At 41.3% G+C, this 24,876-nt stretch overlaps 1 protein-coding gene across 5 annotated transcripts; it reads left to right on the plus strand.

Moving 5' to 3' along the window:
* Positions 1–2,905: 2,905 nt before the first annotated feature.
* On the plus strand, positions 2,906–24,676 carry MFF (mitochondrial fission factor). Of its 5 annotated transcripts, XM_066556357.1 has the most exons (10): positions 2,906–3,036; positions 7,329–7,546; positions 8,394–8,566; positions 9,486–9,574; positions 12,992–13,066; positions 16,197–16,355; positions 18,705–18,722; positions 21,557–21,619; positions 23,565–23,649; positions 24,011–24,676. In XM_066556357.1, the coding sequence occupies exons 2-10, from the start codon at positions 7,330–7,332 to the stop codon at positions 24,140–24,142; spliced, it is 1,011 nt and encodes a 336-aa protein (XP_066412454.1). In that variant the 5' UTR covers positions 2,906–3,036; position 7,329; the 3' UTR covers positions 24,143–24,676. The 5 variants fall into 5 exon arrangements, with proteins under 5 accessions (XP_066412454.1, XP_066412449.1, XP_066412451.1 ...); XM_066556352.1 differs by lacking the exon at positions 12,992–13,066; XM_066556354.1 differs by lacking the exons at positions 16,197–16,355; positions 18,705–18,722.
* The last annotated feature ends 200 nt before the right edge of the window (positions 24,677–24,876 follow it).

Consider the following 24,876-nt stretch of genomic DNA (forward strand, 5'->3'; position numbering starts at 1 on the left):
ACGTGTAAGGAGAAGGGAATGAATTGTGGCTTTGAAGTCCAAAGGTAAGTTACAGAGAATTATGTCTCTTAGTATAGCATATAACTGGAAGTTATGCCTTGTTCCTAGTTTTGGATTCTGCTGCTCACTTTTTTTGTGGCCTTCAAAAGTTACTGAAGAAAGATGTTGATGAATAGCTCTAGATTTTGAGTGCTCAAAATGACTCTCTTTCAAAAGCATGAAGTACAACTGCAGGGACACATGTTTGTCAAGCCTGGCATAATACAAGCTAGACACTGGAAATCAAAGAAAAACTTGGGAGAAGTTGATGTTAACTTCTCACTGCAGCTGCAGATCATTTTCCTTCCCTACTGCTAATGGTTGTTGTGAGGATTAGTTAACTGCTGTCTGTAAATGCTTTGGGAGCCTTAACTGGAAAGCGCTGATGAGGTGCAAGCTGTTAATATATTGTACTGAAAGAATGGACACATGAGAAATTGGGAATAAAGAGCAAATAATGGAGGCTGTATTCTGCTTAATACAGCCAAATAAAGATATTTTGACTAAATAAAGGACCCATTTCCATGTTGGCTTCTTTTTCCCCTTTTCCAGTACTAATGCTCTTGTCCACTACCTGGGCATACCAAAAAAAGGGCTATCTGATTAAAACATAGGGGGTAGAGTTTGTCTTAAGAAAGATACTCGCTCCCTCTGACCTGGACCACACTTCAAGTTTAGGACTTGAATGTAAATACCCAAGCTGGGTCTGTGCATACCAGCTTTCTTCCTACATAGGATGCTGTGGTAAGCTGGGGTTTTTCTTCTCATCAGCTGGTTCAGGGCTGTTCTGGATTCAGTAGGAGAATTTACATTGCTAACTGATATTTTATATTGCAAACAGGCTGAGGGTTAGATTGTTCTCAGTAGTGTTTACTCTAAGTCAAGGACATTTCAGTGAGGAGAAGCACAGAAAGGTGGGAGGAAGCATGGCTGGGACAAGTGCCCTGAACTGGCAATTCCATGCCATAGACCATCATGCCAGTATATGGACTGGGGAAATTACCTGCAAAGAGGAGGCTGATGGTGGATCAGGGACCAGCTTGGCATTGGGCAGCAATTGTATTGTCATCATTTGTCTTACCTGGGTTTTACATCCTTCTCTCCTCCTTTTTATTACATTTAGTAGTAGTAGTATCATTATTGTTACTATTTTGTTTCAATTATAAAACCATTGTTACCTCAACATGAGTTCTATTTCATTTTCTTGATTCTCCTCCCATCCCATGGTGAGGTGGGATGTGCAGAGTGAGTGAGTGGCTGTGTGGTGCTTGGTATAATCAGAGTGTGCAGAAAGAAAAAGGCACCACCTAAAATTATTATCAAGAGTTCAGCATTAAAATAAGACAAACCAGCAGAACTGTGTTGTATGCAACATGCTTAAGGATGGCCTTTTAAATCCCTGATCTGAAAATCTTCAAACTATCAAAGAAAGTTACTTGTGCAAAAACCTGTACACAATGCAAAAAATGGAAAGAAGGTCCTGAGAGGGGAAGGGATACAGCCTGATACAATTCTTTTTGGGCTGGGACAGAAGACAAGGGGGAAAGGGCAGTCGTGACCCTCTAATGGTAATTTATCATGTGATACTACACTAGAAATCCCCACCAGAGCTTTTCTGGAGGATTTCCTGACACTCAGAATGACTCAAGTGACTTGTCTGTGACCACTGAATTTATTAACAACAGTCATATATTCAATGGAACAAACACAGTCACAAAACTGATCTCAACATAAAACTATATATGGGGAATCACAGGAGAGGAGCCATATTTCTACTGTGATTGATGAACAAGTTTTCAGACAATAATTGCTTTGGGATTTTCTTGTTTGTTTTTATTTTAAAGATTAAATCCTTTTGATAATTTATAAAATGTTAAAGAAGAGGTAAAACTGAGGACTCCACATACACAATGATGAGGATTGCCTGGTAAGATGTGCTTGGGGCACAGCTCATATTTCAAGGCAGCTAAATATAAGAGCAAATGTAAGATCTTAAGGCAACTACTGTATCATTCTCAATGTTAGACAACATTTGTTTAGTAGGAGATCACATTTCTGACCACTTGCCTATGTAAAACAGTGCTGTTAGTATCTGTGAAGAGCTGAATTAGCAAATTGCAAGCCTAGATCAATGCATGCTTATGTGGTGGAACCACTACAATTGTAATCATAAATCCAAAGTAGGGAAAGCTCTGAGCCTGCTTTCTTCTTTTTAAAAAGTACCTCACAAACATAACAGCCTCTTTCATTGTATTTTCCTGTCTGGAGTTGAAAAATTGAGTGATGCCATGAAGCAGCAGCTGCTCCTGGGCTCTCTGATAATCAGGAAGGGTCAGCTAATGGTGCCCTTGGAAGGTTTTAGCTCTGCTGGGCAGAGCTGGTGTGTGCGCTGGGTGTCAGCGGGGCACGAAAGGTATGGCTGTCACCCGCCTTTGGTGACAAACGCTCTGTGACGGTAACGGGGCGGTGATTGCTGTGGGCCGGGCAGGGCCCCGGGAGCTCAGAGCCGGCCTCAGGCGGGGCTGCCCCGGAGCAGCGCCCAGGGTCCGGCGCCCTGCAGCGCCCCGGCTCCTGCCCGTGCCAGAGCCCAGCACGCACCCGGACACGCACGGGGCACAGGGCACCGCTCCGTGTGTGGGCACCGAGCGCGGCTCTCCCGCCGAAGCTCAACCCCGGGCAAGGGGGCTGCGCCATCCCCGCCCGCCGGGGCCGCGCCGTGGGTCACCTTGCCGGGCACCCCAACGCGCCTGCGCGGCGCACCCTGCCCTCACTAAAGATGGCTGCCCCCGCCTCCCCCACACGTGAGGCACCGGTGAGAGCCGCTTCCGCCCGCTTCCAGTCATGTGACGCGCGGCCCTTACGGACACCCGATGGGGACATGCAAGCCGCGTTTGGCGGCTGACGCGCGGAGCGTGGTGCGGTGCCGCGGTGCCTGACGTGCTCCCGGCCGGGCCGGGCCGGGCTGGCAGCGCTCCCCGGCCTCCTTCCGCCGCACGGGTGAGTACGGACCGCCGGGGCCTGGCGGCAGCGGCCCCAGTTCCGCTCGGAGGGCTCGGCCTGCCCTCGGGGCCGCAGCCGGCCCTTCGCCGCGCTCGCAGCCGGAGCCCCTTCATGAAGCCCGTGTGTCCCCCGCTCCCCGCGGCCGCGCGTCCGCTCAGCCCCGGCCCCCTCAGGGCCCGTCCCGCCCGCCGGCACCGGCTCCAGGCTGCCAGCACTGCCCCCGGCCCGGCCCGGCCCCTCGGGCTGTGCCCCGCGGCCCGGCCCGGTGCCGGGGTCGCTGCCGGGTCGCGTGGGAGCGTTCGGTAGCGGGGACAGCCTGTGCCGGGGCTCCCCCCGCCCGGGGACACCGGGGGCGAAGCGCCGGGACCGCGAGCTCCTCAATTCCCCCAGACGTTGTCGGCTGAGCCGCCGTGACCACCCCCATAAAGGGAAGAAAGCACCTGCACCCCCTCTATTTCCGAATGTTTTTAGTGCCGCCACAGCGCAATGAATAGTTGGGTATTCCAGAAGAATGGTTGTCACTGATGTTTTCCAGCATTTTTTTTCTTATTAAAAAAAATTAAAAGTATTTTGTGTTAAAGCATTCTGCTGGAGTAAAACCAACTTGAAAGAACACAGTCTTTAGTGGTTTGTGATCATACAGCCTTGCCCGTGTGTCACAGGTGCATTTTGTTGATGTCAACCCAGTGCTGAGGAGAGGGGCCCGTGCATTGTTTAAGTTCAGCAGCTGTAACTGTGCTTGCAGAACAGCTTTCAGCGTTTAGCCTGCCCCTGGTGCTCCTCCTCCTCAGATTGTTCCATTTGTGCTTTGTTAGTTCCCGGTCTCTCTCATCTGTATTCAGTTACAGGAATAAGGTCTTTTGGGTCCTTAATTCACATCCTCAACTTTGCTCTGAGTCTTCCTCTTCCCCCTTTTCCTTGTCCAAGGATAACTGGATGCTTGCCAAGGGAACACTTTGTATCTTATGTGCACGTGAACAGAGGATCTGTGAAGTAGCCACATCAGGAACAAACAGTAATGGAGCTGGAGAAGCTACAGTTTGGTGTGGATTGTAAAACCTCCCTGAGCTCAGTGCTGACAGAGCTATACTGTTACCAGAGCTCATCTTCTTGTATCTGGGGCTCCACACTGTGCAGACCATTGCTGGTTGCAGCACAGATATGGCCAGAATGCTGCCAGAATGCGTCCCTCACATTTGTATGCATTGCTTCAGCCTCATCTCCTCTATTCTTGTTTAGGAGAGGGAGGTTCTTCTGTGCCTTTCTGAACATGTAATTCACTTTTCATAACCTTTTTTTTTCCCTTTCTTGCCTTATTATCTTCTGGATTTCTCCTTTCTTTCTTTCTTTCATTAAATGTGCTTGATGCTCATTTGCACATCAGCCATTTTTTATTTATCCTGTATTTGTGATTGGATTTTTATTGTCTTATCATTCTCAGACTTCTATTATCATGCCATTTTTAGAGGTACTTAGTTCTGTAAATATCAATTTTAAAATCCTCAGTCACCTGATTTATTATTAATGCTTTCTGTAAAATGCTTTGTATAACAAGGACATTGCAGAAAACATAACTTTGTTTTGTTCAGAAGCTTCATTAAAATGTTTTATCTGTTGCTGAGATTTCACTGTTTCTGTTTTGCTGTTCTCTTGTAAAAAGGGGTAAAATTTGAAATCACTTTGACACCAAATCCAGTTCTCAGTGACAGAAAGTAGATGAGAGTAGGAAGATATTGAGGTTTTGCATCTGTAGGGCCTTGGCAAGAGCTGCTAAACCCACACAGTGCTATTTAGTTTATAAATACTTGCTACTGCTGTCTGGCTTTGTGTAGGTTTTGCCTTGCAGCTGGAAAGCAGTTGTTGTGCAAGCAGACTTGTGTCCAAAAGCCTCACCAAGCTGTGGTGGAAACACTGCTGCAGGGCAGGGATACTTGATCACTACACTTGGAGCCAGCCAGGTGTTTCCAAATGAGAGTGAAGCAGGGAAACACTTTTTGTCACATGTGAGCAATAAGTGTGCTTAAAGCTGTTGCCAGTTGATACTCTGGGTACTGTAAGTTCTTAAAATTTGGTCTCTCTGTTGACATTATGATTTTTATGAGATTGGGAAATGCTTTACTGATCACAGACGGTGTTTGAAATGAAAGGCACCTTTTGGAATGTAGAAATTTCAGATGGCTGTTTATTTTGTTCATATCATTAGTTGATCAAGCCAATGCCTTGCAAGAGGTGCAAATCTAGTCTATAAAATCAAAGGGAAGGGATGAAAAAACTCCATGTGAAAAGGTTAACATTTTTGAAGTGACAGATGCTTAAGCACCTCTTGAACTGCTATAAAGTGTTTATTCCTAATTAAATGGGTTGTTTCACTTTCTTTCACTTGATAAAAACTGTGATAATTAATACAGGTGGATTAAATGTGCAGCACTTCAACTATTTCCTTTAAAACTAATTTTTTTTGAGTTTACATAGACCTTTTTTAAGGTTACACAGTGATTTTTAGCCTGCTCCCTGATCACCTGTTCTCCTACTGTGCTGCAGTGACATTTGGAGATTATTGAGATGCTTTATTTGATGTGTGGTGATAGGGAGCCTTGCAAATAACACCGAGGCTCACAGGATGGACTGCCAGGTGATCACACTCAGTGTGTGTTACACAGTCAGGTCCTTCTCTGTGCTTCTGTCTTTTGCCTGAGGGTTATTCAGGGTTTTATTGGCAAATGTGGAAGAATTGCTTGTGTGGGATGGTGGGAGGGAGGGTTTGGGCTGGCTCACCTGCCTTGGGCTGCTCTGCACTGAGGCCTCTCTGAGTTCTGCACGTTCAGCTCAGCAGTGCACACACAGCAACAGACGTGGCCCTGCTGCCAAAAATAGTAAAGGAATGTAGTTGCAATTTTAGTGGCAAACCCTGCCTTTTTGCCAGGATGGGTTACTTCATTTAGGGACCGACTTAAGCAACACCAGTCATAGATTTTGTGCTAGACTAAGCCATGCTTTGCATAGGCAGGTTTGCCAATGTAAGCTATATTTACATGTTGTGTATGTATATATATGTCTAGAAACTTTGTTTTCCTATTCAAATCCTAAAAAAAGCATCATTGCAGTGTGAGCTGTTGAGAAGCCCCCCAGTTGTTACCTGGATGAAGAGCTTCCCACAACCAGTTCTTGCAGCTCAGTGTTTCCTCTGGGAGCCCCTCTCCAAATGCAGCTTCAGGGTGTGTCGTAACCGAGCCCACAGCCATTATCTGGGTGTGAGCCATCAGCAAGGTGCACTGGCCACTGCCCCGGTAATCAGCTCCTCCCAGCTCTCTGAGGTCCCTTTCCAGCCAGCCCCAGGCACAGCTATAGGATTTCTTTTTCTCTCGACCCTAAATCTAACTTCAGACTCCCAGTTATCTTGGTCTTTAATACAACTCCCAGCAATTGCATTAGTAAGTTTCTCACAGCCCAGTTTCTAGGGAACTCATCCACTGCTTCGTTTGAAATTCCACTGCTTCATTTGAAATTCCACTGCTTTTCTAGGAAAATGTATATATAAAGTATTGGCAAATGCTTTTAAGTTTAAATAAAATCTTGTTCTCTCTCCTCCTCATCTTGTATCAGTTCCACAAAAGTAAGATGTTAATTTAGAGAAAAATATAGAAGTGAGAAGTTTAAAGAATTGCTGCACTTGGGAAGGGTTATGAATATTCTCAGTTTTCAAGCTGATTTGACAGGCTGTTGATAAGGAACTTTGTCCTTGTACGATCTGGGTGACTGACAGTGAGCAGGAGGCTCCTGCCCAGGCTGTGTCTTTTCTGTCTCCCTGTGCCTCAACATGCAGTTTTGTGAGACTTCAGCCATTTTCTCAACCACAAGTATGCTGGATTTCTGTAAATGCAAATCAGTAATTTAGATTTCTCACCAATCCTGAATAGATTTCCTACCAATCCTACCGATTCTTTGATGTGTTTGTTTATGTTTCTATTTCTGTCAGCCAGTACTGGAATAGTACCTTGCCTGCAGAATTTCCAGGTTGGTTTTTTTTTTTTTTTTTTTTTTTTTTATTTGTCATGGCTCAATTTGAGAACCCTCAATTTGAGCATTGTCTACAGTATCACTTTGTTCTTTCATTGCCTGCACCACCCAGCACTTTGTGAGTACGCTTCCTAAGAATTTCACTGCGCAGTTTGTTCCTTTAAATAAGACTCTTCAGTTACTATCTCCCACTTCCTGGTGCCCTGAGCAAAGCATCTCCTGTCCCTCCTTCTGCTGGGTCCCTGTCCCTGAGCGTTGGCTTGCCTTGGCAGGATGAGCGGGGCGGCGTTCCCGTCGCCGGCTGCCGAGATGGCCGAGATGAACCGGCTGCAGTACGAGATGGAATACACCGAGGGCATCAGCCAGCGCATGAGGGTCCCCGAGAAGCTCAAGGTGGCTCCTCAAAACGCTGACCTGGACAAGAGCAGCCAGGAAGGATTTCCAAATGCCAGTGTAACCATGCAGGTTCCAGAGCGGATTGTAGTGGCAGGTATGTCTGCATTGCAGTGCAGGTGAAAAATTAGTTCCCCTGATTTCTGGATGGAAAAAATATGTATATACTGATATGTCATTTTTGAAAGAATAACCTGTAAAATGCTTTCTGGTGTTTAAACAGTTATAGCTCTTTAACTTGGGAAGTTTTTTAAGGTCTGAAAATGTTTCATGAATAGTTTTGGTGTAGCTTATAATGGAGACAGCTGATGAATTAATTATGAACAGAAGGTTTATTTGCTGATGTTTCATCTTACTATGCTATTTTTGGAGAAAAAGTTACTGTTTATTGATTTACACCCGATTTTTAGTAATTAACTGTAAGCTAAAGTAACCGTAACAAATGTTGGGGGTGGACTTTATATTTGTCATGCAAAATGTATTTGATAAGAGTGCTAATTTTGTTGATAATCTGTCTATAATGAGTGGACTCTATCAATATTAGTTTAGTATTTGTGGTCATGGGCACAGTGACATATCCAGAACTGCTGAAAGTCTAACAAGTTTGCAGAATGTCTGACTTGCATATATTTTATGCTTTGATGTCCCCAGTCAAAGACACTGGTAGGACCGTGTCTTGAGTGCTCTCACTTGCATAACACTTTATGTGGTTCAGGGTTACTCAGGATCATTGTCCTCAGAGAAACTGCTCAAATAAGTGTCAATGTGGTCTTTAAGAGCACTTCAACAGTAGTTTTTAACATACAAGAAGGTTAAAGAAGGTTATACTTCATCATTTGGCATGGGCAGGAGAAGTTACTGCTGTGATGTCCTTTTGAACTTTAAGCACTGGCCTTCAGGCCTCAGAACAATTTGCTTTCTATTGACAATTGATGTTCTTGCAGGTAATAGTGAAGACATTCCATTTTCCAGACCAGCAGACCTTAACATTCTTCAGTCTACTCCATTCAAACCACTGGCATTGAAAACTCCTCCCCGTGTTATTTCTCTTAGTGATCGACCGCTAGATTTTTTGGACCTAGAAAAACCTCCACAGCAGACACCTCAAAATGAAGAGGCCAGTACTTATTTTGCTTTTTCCTTAGATGAGAAGCATTCTGCTAAAGAAAGTGAAATGACCAATGATTTCTCTACTGTGGTGCAGATCAACTTGGTGCTGACATATGTTGGGAAAATACAAAAATATTTTTATTAGCACTATAGTAGTTCTGTTTAGACTTTGAAGTGGCAGATGGCCTGGAATTGCCATGCTCAGCAAGCTTACTCACTACTTACAAAATTAGTCTTTGGGATGAAGAGGAAGCTGTAAGGTTTTTTTTGATTTATAAAGTATCAGAAAAATATAAGATTCTTGTATTGTATATAGTTATACATTATAATGTATGTAGTTAACTTCTGGACTTCATAGCCAGATGATATAACACCACACAGAATTAATGAGTTTTAACAAAACTCTGAAAAAAACAGCTTCAAGTAATGGTATAACATTGGCATCCAGGTGAATAATGGCAACTGACACTTTAAAAACGGAAAATTATTTATGAAGCTGCATATTCTATAGGCTTATAAAATACAATAGAAATACATTTATCTCTGGTGGTGGGAAGTAATCCCAGAATGGGCAAGACTGGGAGGGACCACTGGAGTTTGTCTAGTCCAGCCTACATCAGCAGGGTTATCCTAGAGCATGTTACTCAGGATTGTGTCCAGAGGGCTTTGAGTATCTCCAGAGAATATTGAAAATTCTGTTGGTTTGTAATTTTGACATCAGGTCACACATATAGGTAACAACAGGGTTGCAGTAAGTTTGGAGCTTGATTTTACATGTACCAGCATCACCTCTGTCATCAGCTGTTTTCCTCCTAATCACTGTGAAACCCTGGAAATGTGCCTTTGTGTCTGAGGGCAGTCCTGCAGAGCACAGAGCGTCTCCTGGAACTCTGTGGCTTTGATGTCTCCTTTGCTCCGTGCTGCAGGTGCGCGCGGTGGGAAGGCTGAAGCGAGAGCGCTCCATGAGCGAGAACGCCACGCGGCAGAACGGGCAGCTGGCCCGCAACGACTCCATGTGAGTGCAGCCCCTGCAGGGCCTCTGCTGCACCTCTGGGACACCCACCCTCCTTCCTTACCTCCTCCTTGTCTGCTTTTCCCAGCTAATGTTTTGTATGTTGTGCCAAGATCATCATTTAACTGTTACAACCCCAGCCTTTTTCTTCTCTTCTATGGGTTTTGTTCAGGGAGGTGACTTCTTGCAGGGGATGGGTGCAAGTGTTTGTGGGCTCACAGTTGGTTTTACCACTTATCAGGAATTGTTTCAGGAGATGTTGCAGTTTCTGAGTTGGTACAATATTTTTTCCCCCTGAATTTTCAAGAAATGGCATTCTTTGTGCATCAATATGTTCCCAGTTCTCTCACTGTTAATATTATAATGATTTTCATTCATTGGAGAAGAAATATTTTTATTTCCTCATAAATATTTGAATAAGTATTTTTTCTATGGTGTCACTGTACTGCATGTATTGGAATCTGTAAGTATATACATCTTAATCTTTTCTGACCAAAATGGCAAGGAGCACTTCAAATTGGAAACTTCATCTATTGTTACCATCCAGGGTGGCAGTTCTTAGGGTGCCTCCTGAAGCCATACACCTCTGTAAATTCTTATTAGATATGATAGTCTTGGATTAATCATGGCTTATTCTGAGTGACAGCATCTTTCCACCTGGAAATAACTGGTTTTCCAATATAACACTTAGGAATCTTTTATGTATGAATTTTAATACAGCTGCCATAAGGAATACTTGCCTTAGAAAAGGCTTTAAATTTAAGATTTGAAAGATGGGCTTCATCTGTCCCAATGTAGACTGTATAACAATATTGCTAGATCACCATCAAACTTAATTTTCAGTAACTAGAGGGAAATAAGTGCATAGCCTACTTAAGGTCTACCTATTTTTAGTCTAAAGTAGATTAAGTGAAGTATGCCCTAGAAATGCCTGTTTTCTTCTATTGACATCAGGGGCACTAGGAGGTACTGTGTGTACCACATATCAGTTCACCTGCTAATTTGGCTAAAATGAAATGTACTCTGATTCATGTTCCACACATGTTACACTTCTCCTTCTCTTCCAGATATTTATGGAAATATTGTTTCATATCTTCCCCTTCTTATTTGATCAGACTTTGGGGTCATACAAGTTTATGGATTGCACATGTCTAGGTGCTCAGGTCTGCAGAGTCACACACATTTACTGAGCTGGCAAAACTCAGATTCCCATCTTTAAGAGCCTGACCAGCTCAGTCTCTGGGTGTCCAAGTTCAGCCTCCTCAGTGTCCAAGTTCCCTGTGGTGTCACTTACCCAGTAATGTCCCATTGGACTGGACACACTATAATGTCACTTGAGACTGGCTTTCTCTTGCCCATCTGGCAGTTTGGACATAGTACCTGCTGGAGTACCATGGTCTTCATGTGGTGGGAGCTTCCTGGGGAAATATTTCTCCCTTTGATGCTGCCAGCTCTGCTTTGCCAGTCTTTGATGTATTGCACTTAAAAGGAAAAAACAGTTGGTAAAGAAATTCTTGCAATCTCTTGAAATTGCTTTACACTTGATCCCTGTGTTAGTTTAGTTTTCCAAAAGTCATGGGCCATGTCAGCCATCTGAGAAAATAGTAAGATCAGCTCTGCCTGTAGTTGCTGTCAGATTTCTCACATGTCTGGACTTCTTGAATCTGAAAATCCTAAATCTGTAAAATTTTCTGTCCTGTGCTTTGCTGTCACTCAGTAGTTATATATAGAATTACTGGGTTTACATGGCCTGAATGTTATTTTCTGTCACAGTATTTTAATCTTCTATCAATCCTTTAGAGGCTTAGCAATACAATAAGCACCTGGAATCCTGTAAATTTAAAAAGCCTGTGATGAAGGAACATATGACTGGCAGCTGGCATGACTCAGTTTATCATTTACAAAAGCCAGGAAATTTTTACACACCTGGAGATTAGTTTTCCTCTCTTGATACCCACGCTGTGCTTGATAAGGTCTCTCATATAAATCATAATTCCAATGCCAAGCACCTTCTATTGTATCTTTTGATTGATCCAGGATCTCTTCTCTTGCTTTTGAGATAAATAACAGCTAGGTGATACTGAGCCTTCAGATCTGTATTCTCTACTGCCCACGTGGAAGATATCCTTCTTCATTGCAGGATTCTTCACTTCTGACCTGCAGATCATGTATTTTAGTAGAACTTCATTTTTCTCTTGTCCTCTGTTATCCTATGACAGAAATTATGCTGTGTCTGATGTTAGATCATCTGCTTTGAAATCACAGAGGTTCCTAGAAATGGCTTCTTTTTCTCTCACAATTACTTCTTCTGATTCAATATGAGCCAAACAAAGAAATCACTTTGAACATGCTGTGGCACTCTGATGCTGAGTCTGACATTTCTCCCTCATCCAGGTTTTGTCACTCTCCAAGTGGAGAATGTGGCTTTGTACCTGGCTACCTCTTGGGAGAATGTTCTAGGAATTCAGATTGTAAAAACACCATGGTCACAGTGGAACCTGTGCAGCTCCCACAAATGCAGGAAGGCCAGGCCGCCTGTGCTTGGTGGAAAAGTAACCTCTTGGCTCTTGTTTCCTCACAGTTTAAGCCTTCAGGACATACAGTGTAAACTGCAAAAAAAAATACAAGTTTCATGTAAATCTATTCTTTGCACTACAGAAAATGTAATTGTGCAGCCATTCCCTCATTTATATCACCTTGGAATTCCTTTACCATCTGGAAATACTAATTTTCCAGTTAATTACAAGAATACAAGAAACTAGCTGCTCCTAAAGTTCTTATACCCACTGTTGTTGGCTGAAAAATAGTTTACTTCTGCACTCACAAATGCTGTGGTGCTCTACCTTGACAAAAATCAGCCCTTTGTTTTTGTGCTTTGGTTTGGTTCATATCTTCAAAGTGAAAAGGAAGTGCACATGGGCTGCTCAGATGCTGTGATGAGGATTGAAGAGGTGCTTGGAGCACTGCCTTTTAAAACCTTTCTTTTCAAAATATGATTACAGTTCTCAAGTTTTAGACTAGGACACTGTTGTCCTCCTTGGACAAAATATTCAGATGTACTGTGTGAAATTCCAAGACTCGACTTAGAAAGTGACAAAATCAAACATTCTGGAATAGATGGTGCAAGTGAGAGTTGGCTGGGCTCCCTATCACAATGTTCTTGACATGCACAAATACTGGTGTCTCTTCCATTGTCTTTCTCTTCTTGTCATCCAGTTGCATGCAGAGACAGTTCTGAGTATTTTTTTGGCCGCTGGGCTTCATTAAAGTCAGTAATTCTCTAATGCTCTTAGAAATCCTGGGACTAACAAGTACCTGCTGGTACAATAACTGTCTGTGTAGCAATAATGACAACTCTTTAAATTACAATCCCTCTTTTTCTAAGGATGCTTACTTAAGAGATTACAATTATTATTCAAGGTGGCACAGATCAGATACTGTCCCAAGAAATAAAATGCCACGGTTCCAGTCACCTCTTTCGACTAAGGATTGCACGTAAGCCTGAACCTTCCCTGGTATATGGAAAGCAAGAGTGTGTATAATTCTGTAGCTCTCTGCAGTACTAATATTCTGACTAAGTACCTCTAGCTTAGAATATAAAATCTGAAACAGCTACACTGAATGTGGTGTTTCTAATTTTGCTTCAGGGTTTCTCAAACTTGGCCAAATTGTTTCCCTCTGTAAAGAGCACAGGGAAAAACACCTGACAGCCAACGAAAGGGAAATAAAATTTTAAATTATCTTTAACTTGTTTGACACTCTGTTCTTTGGCTAGTTTTGTATAGCTGGAGAAACAAAGCTTTTTGTTGGTTATTGCCAGCCAATGCTGAATGCAAGGATTCCACATCTCTGCTGGAAATCACCAAACCACCAAGAGTGCGTGGAAAACTGGGCACCACTTAATTTTCTTTTTTGCTCCAGCCTTTTCCTTAGAATAACACATCTTTCTAGAGAGTTCAGTTTCACAGTTTGAGAAATTCTGTTCTTCTTGCAAGTCATGGAGGAAAAGGTGATGGTGTGCACGTCTGTCTATGTGCTTAAATTCAAAGTAACCTTAATTAGTTAAATCTGTTTACCTCTCATTTAATACTACCAGAACTGCAAGTCAGAGAAATACCTGAAATAAAGCCTGAGTACACCACAAATGCTTTGAGAAGGTTTAGGGGAGATTGCTGCTAAGCTAAAAACTGCATATAGCAACATGCTACTGTACTCTTTCATAGTAATGTCTGTAATTTCATCCTGTCTGTTTTGGTTCCAAGCTCTGGAATTGACTGGTGTCTGTAACCAAGGAGGTTACAGTGCCTGGAGCTGTATATAAGAATTCTTTTCAGAGATGAGAAACAAAATTATACCTACAACCAGGACCATTTCACTGGAAATGGAGGGGGGAAGGGGGGACAGCCACAATGTCTAATGATAACTGCTTATACTACATATTAGAGAATTTCCTTATGGCAGAGATTTTTTTTTCTCTTGTGTTATCTGGGCTGATTTGTATCAGGTAATTGCTTCATGATATTTCTTCTCCATGGTCTCTGACATAGTCCAAAGGACTGCCAGATGCTTACAGGACAGCAATTTCAAATCCCGAAAAAGCAAAATTTTCAGAAGAAAACTTTTGCTTCTCTCTCCAACCCCCAGTCATGTGTCCTTTGTGTCCTTCATAGAACTATTCATGTTTTTTGATTTTTCCTTATTATATAACTTTGGATTGAATCAGCACATGTAACTTAATGCTAAAGAATTCTGTACAGTTTTAGTTAAAACTGGGTTTTTTGCTTTTGCTTTTATAATTTATTAGGATCTTTTTAGTATATACAGAAATCTTTGTATGCAAAAATCATTACTGTAGTATTTATACCAATACCATTCTGGACAACAGGAATTCCACATTTTTTTTTCTGTTTTGCAATATGTTTCAATATTATTTGCTACCTTTTTTATTAAGTTATCTTTCACCCTATTCTGCACATCTCTGAAGTGATGTACAGGAGAAATTAGTTTTAATGCAAAATATACTGTGATTTCAGGCCTTAATTCTTCCCTCATTTCCCTCAATCCAGTAAATCCACAAGGAGTAAAAATTCTGATAAATTCATTTTAATGGCAATATTTTGAACTTGCCCCTGCTGCTTGATATTTTTCAGTTGAATATTGGCATTTCTAGTGCAATTCCATAGTAAAATGTGTGGGTGTGACCACTACTATTGATTACAAAATAGAAGTCATCATAAATATAGAAGAAAGGTGGATTCTACAAGTGTGGGAGAGCAATAAAAGCTGTAAGGAAGGAACCAGATATTTATTGAAATGTAGAATGTGGCAGCCTGAAAAGATACCTGTCCTTGAGGTAACAATGACCAGTATCAGCCAAGCCCCAGTTGCTGCAGTCTCTGGGTGTCCCTTGAAGCCCAGGATGGCTGAGCTCTGCTGTGGGAGAGGTGACATTCCTGTAACATTCTTTGATTCAGAGTGTGCAGTGGAGCTTCCTGTCCTACTCAGTGTTGTGATCTTGCTGCCAGCCACGTGCAGAGCAGCTCTGTTCAAAGTAAGAGTAGCCACAGAATTCTGACCCAGCTAGAGATTAGCCAAATATCAAACCAACTTCCAAGTACTCAGCATTAATGTTTTATTAAAATGCCAAGGTCAAAAAGATTGACATTTTAAATCCAAAGCTGTTGTAGCAAAGCACAAGTGGCAAGGAAATGTGTTGAATTATGGGTGCTAATCTTGGAAAAAAAACTAACCCAAGATTTAAAGGATACAGTGGCTTGCTCTTGGTTTGCACGTGTGTTAATATTTACATTAAGTTAACACCAATTAATTCCTACTAAAAAAGCATCTCACCTCTAATAAGGTTTCCAGATTAAAAAAAAGTCTTGCTGTGTGCAGGAAAAGTGAATAAAGTCACCTTGAATGTAAAGAAACATAAGCAAATCGTAGGCAGCTTATCAAAGCTATTTTCTCTCTGATAGACAAGTTTGGTATAATCCAAATGGCCATGTTTGAAGTCCAGTCCTGCATATTTTAAATAATATTTTTTTCATCATAGTCAACATGTTAGATCATGTAATTCATTGTCACTGGGATGTGAATTTTGTACTATTTTTAGAATTTGTTGCATTTTGCCTTTAAACTTGTTCGTGTGCAAATCAAAATACTGTCTTGATCACAGCTTCCAAAAATTTTGTTGAAGGGGTTCTGTGTGAGATTCTCCTTCTTGAAAAAGGCTTGTGTTTTGAAAAGAAATGATGTGTAGGATTTTCTTAAAATACCAGTGCTTGTAAAAACACTCCTCTCATTGATGTCAAGTGAGGACTTGAACACTGACTTCAGCAGGTACAGATTTAGCTGTACAAGCACTTTCTAGGGCTAACTTGTAAAACAGATCCAAACTGTGTCCTTATTACTACCTGTGTGTGTTTCTGGTGAACATATGTAAATGCAGCTCATAATCCCCACACTACTGGAATTTGGGAGTGTTACCTTACAGTGGTGGGAGAAGGGTAAACCAAAAGCAAGCAATAAGCATTTTGGAATGGGGTCTATCTGAAAAGCTTTTTTTTCATTTAAAATCTGACTCTAGTGTTTCTCTCTTCATTTACTATGCTTGTACAAACAGTGTGACCCCATCACTGCAACAGGCTCGTGTCTGTCCTCCCAATATGTTACCTGAAGATGGAATTAATCTTTACTCTGCTCGTGGCATTTTGTCGTTTATCCAGTCTTCCACTCGTAGGGCTTACCAGCAGGTCTTGGATGTGCTGGATGAAAACCGCAGGTGATTGGTTGTCACTGGTTCTGCCAGCTTCTGCTGCTTTGTTTTTCTTTTCTCCTTTTTAGTGGACTTTGGTTTCTGTTTACACAACAATGAGATGAAATTATTTGCTTTTGCTTTCCTTTGCTTTCAATATTCATAAGCAATTTAAATGTCCAAAATTCACATTTCAAAATGCTTCTGTTTCAAATATAGGATTGTTTTGGTTTCCTTCCAAATAAAAATCTCTATAGGAAGGGTTAGCCTGTGGCTGCAAGGGGTTTTGCTGGTCCGAGATTATCAGTGTATTCTGCAATTAATACTTGACCCTGAGCCTGCAAATTTACAAGCTTTGTCTTCTGCTTTTCTGTTGGTGAGCAGTGGTGCAGATCAATAAGATTGGGTTGATGATGTCATGAAGCATTAAAATATGTGCAGAAACAGGGTAGAATATTAAAAGGCATTGTAGACTACTTTGATAATGTGTCAAGACTTGAAACTGTCATGGTTTGTACTGGGAATAATTCTCTCTGGTGGCCACATGACTAATGGTGCCTACCCTGGATGCTGGGAGCAGGGAAGGCAGGGGACACTGGGGAGTTGGTTGCTCCTCTGATTATTGCTGTCTCTGATTTTATGGATAACCTGACACTTGGAGAGTAATGAGCCAGAACAAGCCTCATATCAATCCCTGTGTAGTTATTTCCATTCTCTTCAGCGGAGTTTTGCTCACTTGGTGTATCCTTAGACTGTCTGGATTTAGGATTTGGAAGTGTTCCAAGACCAGCATGTTTAATACTATAGAAACATTCCTAAAGACTAGCAATGGCAATATTCTTTTACTAAAAGCAATTTCCAGGTTAGTTGTATGCCAGCACAGAAGTTCAGGTAACAATTGCACACAGTCTCCAGTGTAGGGCTAGCTCAGACCCCCAGGGCTTGCCAGGAGGTTGAATTAGTGGAAATAATTGGGAAGAACACTGGGAAAAACTGCTCATTTCTCCTGCAGCCCTTCAGTGTGGCCTGTGCTCCAAGTCCTTTGAAATTTGCCATGTGCCTCTGCTATCTTATCTTAGCAGCACACTTACTATGTGTAGTGTGAAGTTTAAATTATTTGCTTTCTAGTTGTTTTGGTAATGAAATGTGACTATCAAGCCAATCTTACTGTGAATGTCTGTGTGTTTGCAGTCACTTTCCAAACTGGCACCTCCTGTAGCTCACCATGTTTGCTGACCTGACAATATATAAATGCCCATATTAACATTCCTGAATTGTAAAGAACTCCAGTATTTTTGGCCTTTGTGTTCTTAAACTGGGACTCAGAAAAACAAACAAAATCAGCTGCCTAGAGTCCCTTGAAATACTGCAGGTTGGGTGCTTAACTAATGAATTATTTAATCCTCTGAAATGCCAGGCTGTAGCTGCTAAAGTTTTGATGCCTATCTATCAACAGCTGGGCATCAGTACTTTTTTGCCCCTTATCAATATTAAAATTATACAATTAAGAATTTGTTTTGCCAAATTAAAGCTCCCAGATAAGAAGAAATTGTACTGTCTATGAACAGTAGCACTCAAGGATCCTGTGCCAAGAGTCCTTGTTAAAATATGGATTGGAACTGTATCCCTTTTCCCAGTCTGCTGTGAAGCTAACAGGTTTTATTCCTGGCTTCTCTTCTGCATGTTCTTGCCTGTGTTTTCTTGGATTCTGGAAAACAAATCCATATACATACACTTTCAACTTAGTTCAATTATCAGAAAAATTCTAGGATTATGAACACTTCAAAAGCTGCATTACTCATCCTGGTTTGAGTTAATTTTTGAGGTGTTCTTACTAACCTTCCTAGAAGGAATGGGAAACCTGTTTCTAGTCACCTATGAATAAGTAGGTGCTAAAATAATGAACCTTTCAATAAGGTGAAAGTGTATTCTTTGTGGCTGGGTGTTTAGACACCCACCATTACAGCTGGCGTGGGAATGTGAAATTTGGATGATCCACTTGCATGGTTGCAAAATATTATTCATTTTAAATTGCTCTAAACCTGCACTCTGTTCTTTTGCTCTGTGTAATGTGTTTTCTTTCTCAAAGCTTTACCTATTTTAACATTTTATGCTTAATACTTGAAGAGATCTTTTAAAGCTAACAAGATCTGGCTGTGTGTTACTCACTGGAAATATTTTTAACTTGTTTTATAGCCTGTCTTTTTTTTTTTTTACCCCAACATTTTCCAATCTACTAAACCTGCTAACGGTAGGTGCTGATGGTACTGCTGCAGATAATGAGTTATGCCTAGCTCAGCCAGCACTGCTCACATCAAGGATTATTTAAATGGGCAACAATTTAATGACCACTGTTTACTCTTGCATTTCCTTCAGCTTGGACAAGGACAATAGGTCAGTTTTGGTTTCTAGTTCTAACCATTTTTCTGTTTCAATTTCTGTGGAATGACTATAGGACCTACTCCTAGTGTCGTTTAAAGACTGATCTTTTAAGCTCTAGGCAGCAGAAGAAAATCAGAAAACAAACCAGCCAAACAAGTCCCCCCAAAACTCCATGCATTTAAGGAAATTTTAGTGATGTCTTAAATGCAGGAAAAAGAGACAATTTCATATCTGCATAGACTTGTTTTGAAATCTGTACTTTATCTGAACTGACTCATCTCTTGAGTCAGTACATTTTATTTAGGAGGAAAGAGTATGGCAATTTATAATTTCTTTTCTTTAAGATAGCCCTTTTTTAAAAAAACACTGTCCTTTTTAAATGCCAAACTTCACCCACGTAGTCATATCCTGAGATTTTATAAGATCATTTTTATATTGAAAAAGTTGAAGATTGTAGAAATAAAATGGGAAGTGAGTTAAGACCATCAAAGAGGACTACACTTGACTCTGGCCTGGGGTAATGATGGTTCAGAAGGAGATGAGATTTGTCCCCCCCTTGTTGTTTTCCTCCCAGACCATGTGTTTAGGGTTGCATCCTCACTGTGGAAGCAGCAGGAGACAGACCAGGTTCAGTTGCTCCTTGCCTTACTGCCTCTTTTCCCACTGGTATTAAATTATATTCTTGAGCATTCCCTTCAAGTTTGAGGTTGCTGCTGTGTTTGTAGGGAGTACACATGGCCTTGGTGTTATGGCTTCTTCTGCTCATGCACTAATGTTTAGGATGGAATTGACAGAAGTAGCCAGAAAATTCAAAGTTCTAATGTACACTTATTTTTTTAAAGAAGGCCACGCATTTAATGGCTTGCCTATATTATACTTGTACATTCTGTATTTGCCAAAAAACTTACTGCTAATTTTGGGCTAAGGCTCTCAGTTATTAGGCCACTGGGATCAATGTAATCAATTCTCTGTTGATATAAAAAAGCCAAGCAAGTAGAAGAGATGGGGCAATATTGTGGTATTCCTTTTGGGTCCATATGTAATGAAATGAAAAGTGAACTGTAAAGAAAAGGAAGAAATCACCTGCAGCATCTTAACAGCCTGGCTGTGTTGGGAAGTAGGATCAAAGACTTCAGTTTGAGCTCCTGACTTGCACAGATTTCAGAGTGCTCTGGGTTTGTGCCTTGCTGTAGCCCTCAGCTGTTTCCAAGCCTGTGGCTTTCCTTGGGAAGGGTAGTTGTGCATTAGGATTGATAAATTCTACAACAGCTGTAAAACTTTGTTTACCAAAAGATAGCACAGAAGCTGAATTTAGAGAGCACTTGAGACTGTTGTTCTCATTACACAGAATCCAAATGTCCTGTGTCAGATGGTGTGGGCAGTGCCTGCTGGGTACTGGCACTGGCATTCAGGTATCTGCCAGTTAGTTACAGGTGACTGAAGTTCTCAGAGAAATTCTGTGGCCTTCTCCATAGCTGGTGTTTGCTCAATTTCTTACACTGTCTCAAAGTATTTATTTGTGCCATCTGTCAGAGAAGATTTTCAACCAGCTGAATTATTTCTCTGGTTAGGAATAGCTTTTTTTGGATAACTTTTTGCAAGACCTTGTACATTTAGGTAAGAAGATTCATATATTGCATGTATCAGAAATGGGGCTTTCTGTTTTGTAAAACAAATCCTGCTGGCCTAAGTGCTAGAAAGGAGAACACTGTGGTGTGCACTTCTGGTGCTAACTAGACTAGGACCTGGTGCCAGTAAATAGTTACCAGGTAGCAGAGTTTGCCAAGGCTCCTAGATCCTGATCTTTTGAAGTGTAGCTGGTGGCTGTGATATTTTTGCATGGTTCTGGCTGGTCTCAGTTCTCCCAGCCACCTTGGCACCAAAGCTCTGTTTCCTACATGGACCTGCTGTAAAGATTTTCATACCTAGATTGTCTTCAGTTTTATAGCCTGCAGTATATGTGGGTTGTATTCATGGTACAAGCATCTCCAGTTGGCATTGGGAAAATGAAGGAGATTGAGAAGAGATTTCAGGCTCCTGCAGAGTTTGTTGCACACCTGTGATGTGGAACCCTAATGCCTCTTTACCAGAGGCACTGGAAACACAGAGTGCCAGCTTGTCAGAGAGTGCTGCTGGTGAGCTGCAATACAGCAACTTCTCCTTGCAAACCTCATGTATATTAGGCAGCAGTTAAAAAAGCTCTACCTTTCCTTACTCCCTGCCCAGAAAGAAAAGGGAGAAGAGCAACACTTCTAAGGATGTTAAAGAGATGTGCTTGAAGCCTGTAGTCACTTCCTGGAGAGATTTCCCTCTCTCCAGGTTACACATGGCCCTTAGGCTGCCAGCCCAGGTTTTCTGAATTGCATCTAGCATAGATGAATACAGGAAGGGCAAATCTCCCCTTTCCCTGCAGGGAGCAGAGGGTGATTAAAAGGGCTTTTATAAGTGTGTGTAGTACATTTATTGATTTCTGTTATTGTTGGGTGAGGTTTTAGATTTGGGGGGTATTTTTTTTTTTTTAACCTGAAGTACCCCATATTTATTTTTTAAGGCTTAATTTCTATTCCACCTGTTTGTCTTCTGTAAATCAAGCTTCTCCAAATCTGCTTCATCAAAAATTTGCTTACATGTCTTAGCTGCAAAAACATTCAGTGTTGATTGAATTTGAATGAGAGAAATATGAAAGTGCAATTTACAACAAAATAAATGATAGGAGTTATATTGAAACATAGAGTATATCTGGAAGTATTTTGATGTTCCTTTGATCTTTGTGTTTTACATCTTATCTCTTGTTTGTCATTTCCTGTTTCTGTCTTATGCTTTCAATCTACAAAATCCTGCTGTAGGCCAATGTTACGTGGTGGGTCAGCTGCTACCACTTCCTCTAACCCTCATCATGACAACACCAGGTAAAGAGCATTTTTTTGTTAGTCATGATCCACTAATTCTAAAATTCAGATTTCTATTTCCCTCTTCCCAGCAATGTTATTTTAAAGCACGGTGCTCATTTTTATGCTGCCTCTCAACTCTTGAGGTATTTCAGGCCTTTATTCCTTCCCCATCGAAGTCACCTGCCCAGATCTCAGTTGTCTGGTAGATACAAAGTGCTGCAGAACTCTGCCTCAGATTAATGCCTGAGGGGAGGCTCTTACATTACATGAGCTGTATAGTTCAAACATTTGCTATTTAATAGGGAGCTTACTAGAAAATTTGGCTTTACCTCACCTAATTTGGAGGTGCTCTCAGCCTGTGATTGTTGGTTGTAGCTGGAAGCCTCTTCACTGCCGTTGTCTTGGCAGATTGAAATCATTTCAGTGGAACTGGGTGCAAGATTGACACATAATCCCATGGTCAGGATGATGGGGAAAAAACAGTCCTTTCACATCCATTTTTCCCATTTGCCTTTTAGACTTCAGTGTTTTCATGGAGATGGAGGTTAGATTTGGGTGTAAGTAGAAACTGGATTCAAACAGATGATTCTTCTCTAACTCAGGAATTCAGTTTCTGAAATGGTCTAAGAGGGATCTCAAGGGGGTTTTTGCTAGTAACCCTCTTGATTTAATACTTGGAAAGGTTTGGAAATTGTGGAGCAGCAGTGATACACTGTTATGTGAGCTGGGAGGGAAGTGTGTGCATCTCCCTGAAATGCTGACCCTCCCTGCCTTTCCCAGGAGAGAGTGAGGGACAGCTGTGCTGGTGGAATTTTCTAATTTTTTTACCATGTACTACTAACAAAAAAACAGCTACAAAAACACCCTTATCAGAAATCTCTTTGGTTTTCAGAGGGCATTCTAGAGAAGTTTCAGGAAAGTGATGGGAGAACCTGCAAATGCAAAAGTATTTTCTGCACTTAAGGGCATTCCGCAAACTCCAGGAATTCTACTCATATTCTTATTAGTTCGAGATTAACTGTTATTAAATACCTTATGTTCTTTTAGGTTGTATTTGTTGTTGGGAATTCAGTAGCCTTGACGTTATTTTGCTCCATTTAAGCTGTCTGCAGCAGTTGTTCACAGGTCCTCATGAGAAAGGAAGTCAGGGGGAGCTGATACTGGAAATGGAGGTTTTAAGACACAAAGTGAGAAGCTCAGGAGTAGGTGGAGGATCAGAAACTGCTTTACCTGTTTAGTTGTTGGAAATGAATCTGGTTAAGAGCTAGCACTTGTATGATCAAAATAAAAACCTGCAAAGACTTTCTGCCACTTTTGAACTGATAATAAATGTTCTTTATTTATTTAACTTGTCGTGGAGTTGGAATAATGCTCTTTCAGAATTGCTGCATTCAGAAAACTGAGAGTGCTCTGGGAACAAACTTTCTAATGCACACAAAGTTCAGCAAGCAGTGAGTGACTTTGCACTGGGCTTTGTTGGCCAGATTCTCTGCCTAAAATACAGAGATGGATGTGACTGAGGTTCTTAATCTCAGTAAGTGTCCCCTTTAGATATTGAAGTAGGTACTGAGCATAAGACACTTTGCTAGTCTCTGGTTATTTCTACTCTGGCCAGGTCTCTTGCAGCTTTGGCACTTTAGGTCAGGCAATGTTCAGGTTTCATTAATCAGATAACTGGAAATGGTCTTTTGAGGAACTGTGTGTCAGAAGGAAGTTTGTGTGGAGAATTTTAAGTGTGGAGAGCAATCAATCCGAATTTAGTCAACCACTAACCCACTTCATATCTGTTTGTGCTTTACTCAGTTAGGATCCTATTGAAATGCAACTCTGTAACAGCTGCACAAAAAAATTTAATTCTTGTCTCTATCACCACCAAAATATAAATCTGCTAGAATGTTGATAAAGTATGGTACTTGCTGATCTGCATGGCTGACACAGCTGAGCCCTGTCCTTCGTTTGCTAGATACACTCTCTCCAGCTTCGAAACGACGCTCGAGGGAACACCAGATGACATGACAGTCGTAGATGCTGCCTCCCTAAGAAGACAGGTATGTAAAACATGGTAGTTGACAACATTAGGACAAAGCTGTAGTGGTAAAATGGAGAAGGTTTTCTCAATGACTCCAAAGGTACCCCCAACAGGCAAGGCAAGGGCTTCTCTCTGTGCCCCTGCTGGACTGCCCTCACATACCATGTCCTCTTCTGGGAGTCTGCAGAATCTCACTCTGTTTCTGTTCCTAAATAATAGGGACTGCAGGATCTGATCACTATTGATTGAAGAGAGAAGGTCAAATTATCAACTGTTTAACATCCATCTGTTTGAGATACTAATTTTACATGGTTATTCAGAAGCTTCTAGAAAGTGTGGCAACTTGTAATGAAATAATCAAAGCCTTTATTTGTTTTTAGATAATCAAACTTAATCGCCGTCTCCAGCTCCTGGAAGAAGAGAACAAAGAGCGTGCTAAGAGGGAAATGATCATGTATTCCATTACTGTAGCTTTCTGGCTACTCAATAGCTGGCTTTGGTTTCGGCGCTAGACATAGCTCTCAGAAAGATTTCCTAGCTGCAAACACAAACAATTTGCAAGATTCCTTGTTTGTTTCTGATTGTATGCTGTTTTATAATGAATACACTGGAAACTTCCACCACAGATAAAGGCTCTAGAATTGCAGTGTTAAAGGGACACCTTGTTCATTTATAACGTATTTAATAGATTTGCATTGCAAATGCTGCAGTATCCTCCTTTGCATGCTTCTGTGTAACATGGACCAGCCCATGGGGAATCTGCTTCGTGCAATGTGAGTGGTCTCCAGGACTAACCACTGGAGGTTTTGTCGTGGAGAGAAGAGAACAAATGGAATGGGTTTGGGAAAAAAAGAACAAAAAACAAAGGAATACAAAGTCATTTTTATTGTTCTGTTATTAGATGCAATTAAACAATTGCACTAGTTTTCCTTTAGTCCAAGTAGTTTGAGGTGTGCCATAATCAAGGAGTGTGTCCTGTTTCATGAGTATGTTCCTTGTTTAAGTATATGTTCAGGTTGAATAATAAAACGAATTCTTTGCTAACATGCAGATTGTCCAGAAGTGTGTAATATGTATTTTTTTTAGGTTTAATTTGGCAGATGTTTTTCTATAAATTACATTTTTAAGCAAGTTAGTTTGTGAGTGATCAAAATATTATGGAATACAAGATTTTGGTGTAGTATCTTTAATAAAATTCTCTCAAAAATGCCCAACCCCAAACCATTGTTTAATATCATTTGAAGAG

This window comes from Molothrus aeneus, chromosome 10 (assembly GCF_037042795.1).
Source record: "Molothrus aeneus isolate 106 chromosome 10, BPBGC_Maene_1.0, whole genome shotgun sequence".
NCBI classification, from domain to species: domain Eukaryota; kingdom Metazoa; phylum Chordata; class Aves; order Passeriformes; family Icteridae; genus Molothrus; species Molothrus aeneus.

Bases quoted from the DNA above. Each gene is read 5' to 3' on its own strand.
- MFF (XM_066556357.1), top strand. From the start codon at position 7,330: ATGAGCGGGGCGGCGTTCCCGTCGCCGGCTGCCGAGATGGCCGAGATG. The intron at 8,567-9,485 runs GCCAGTACTTAT...TCCGTGCTGCAG, and splicing joins AGACACCTCAAAATGAAGAG to GTGCGCGCGGTGGGAAGGCT. The intron at 9,575-12,991 runs GTGAGTGCAGCC...TTATTATTCAAG, and splicing joins CTGGCCCGCAACGACTCCAT to GTGGCACAGATCAGATACTG.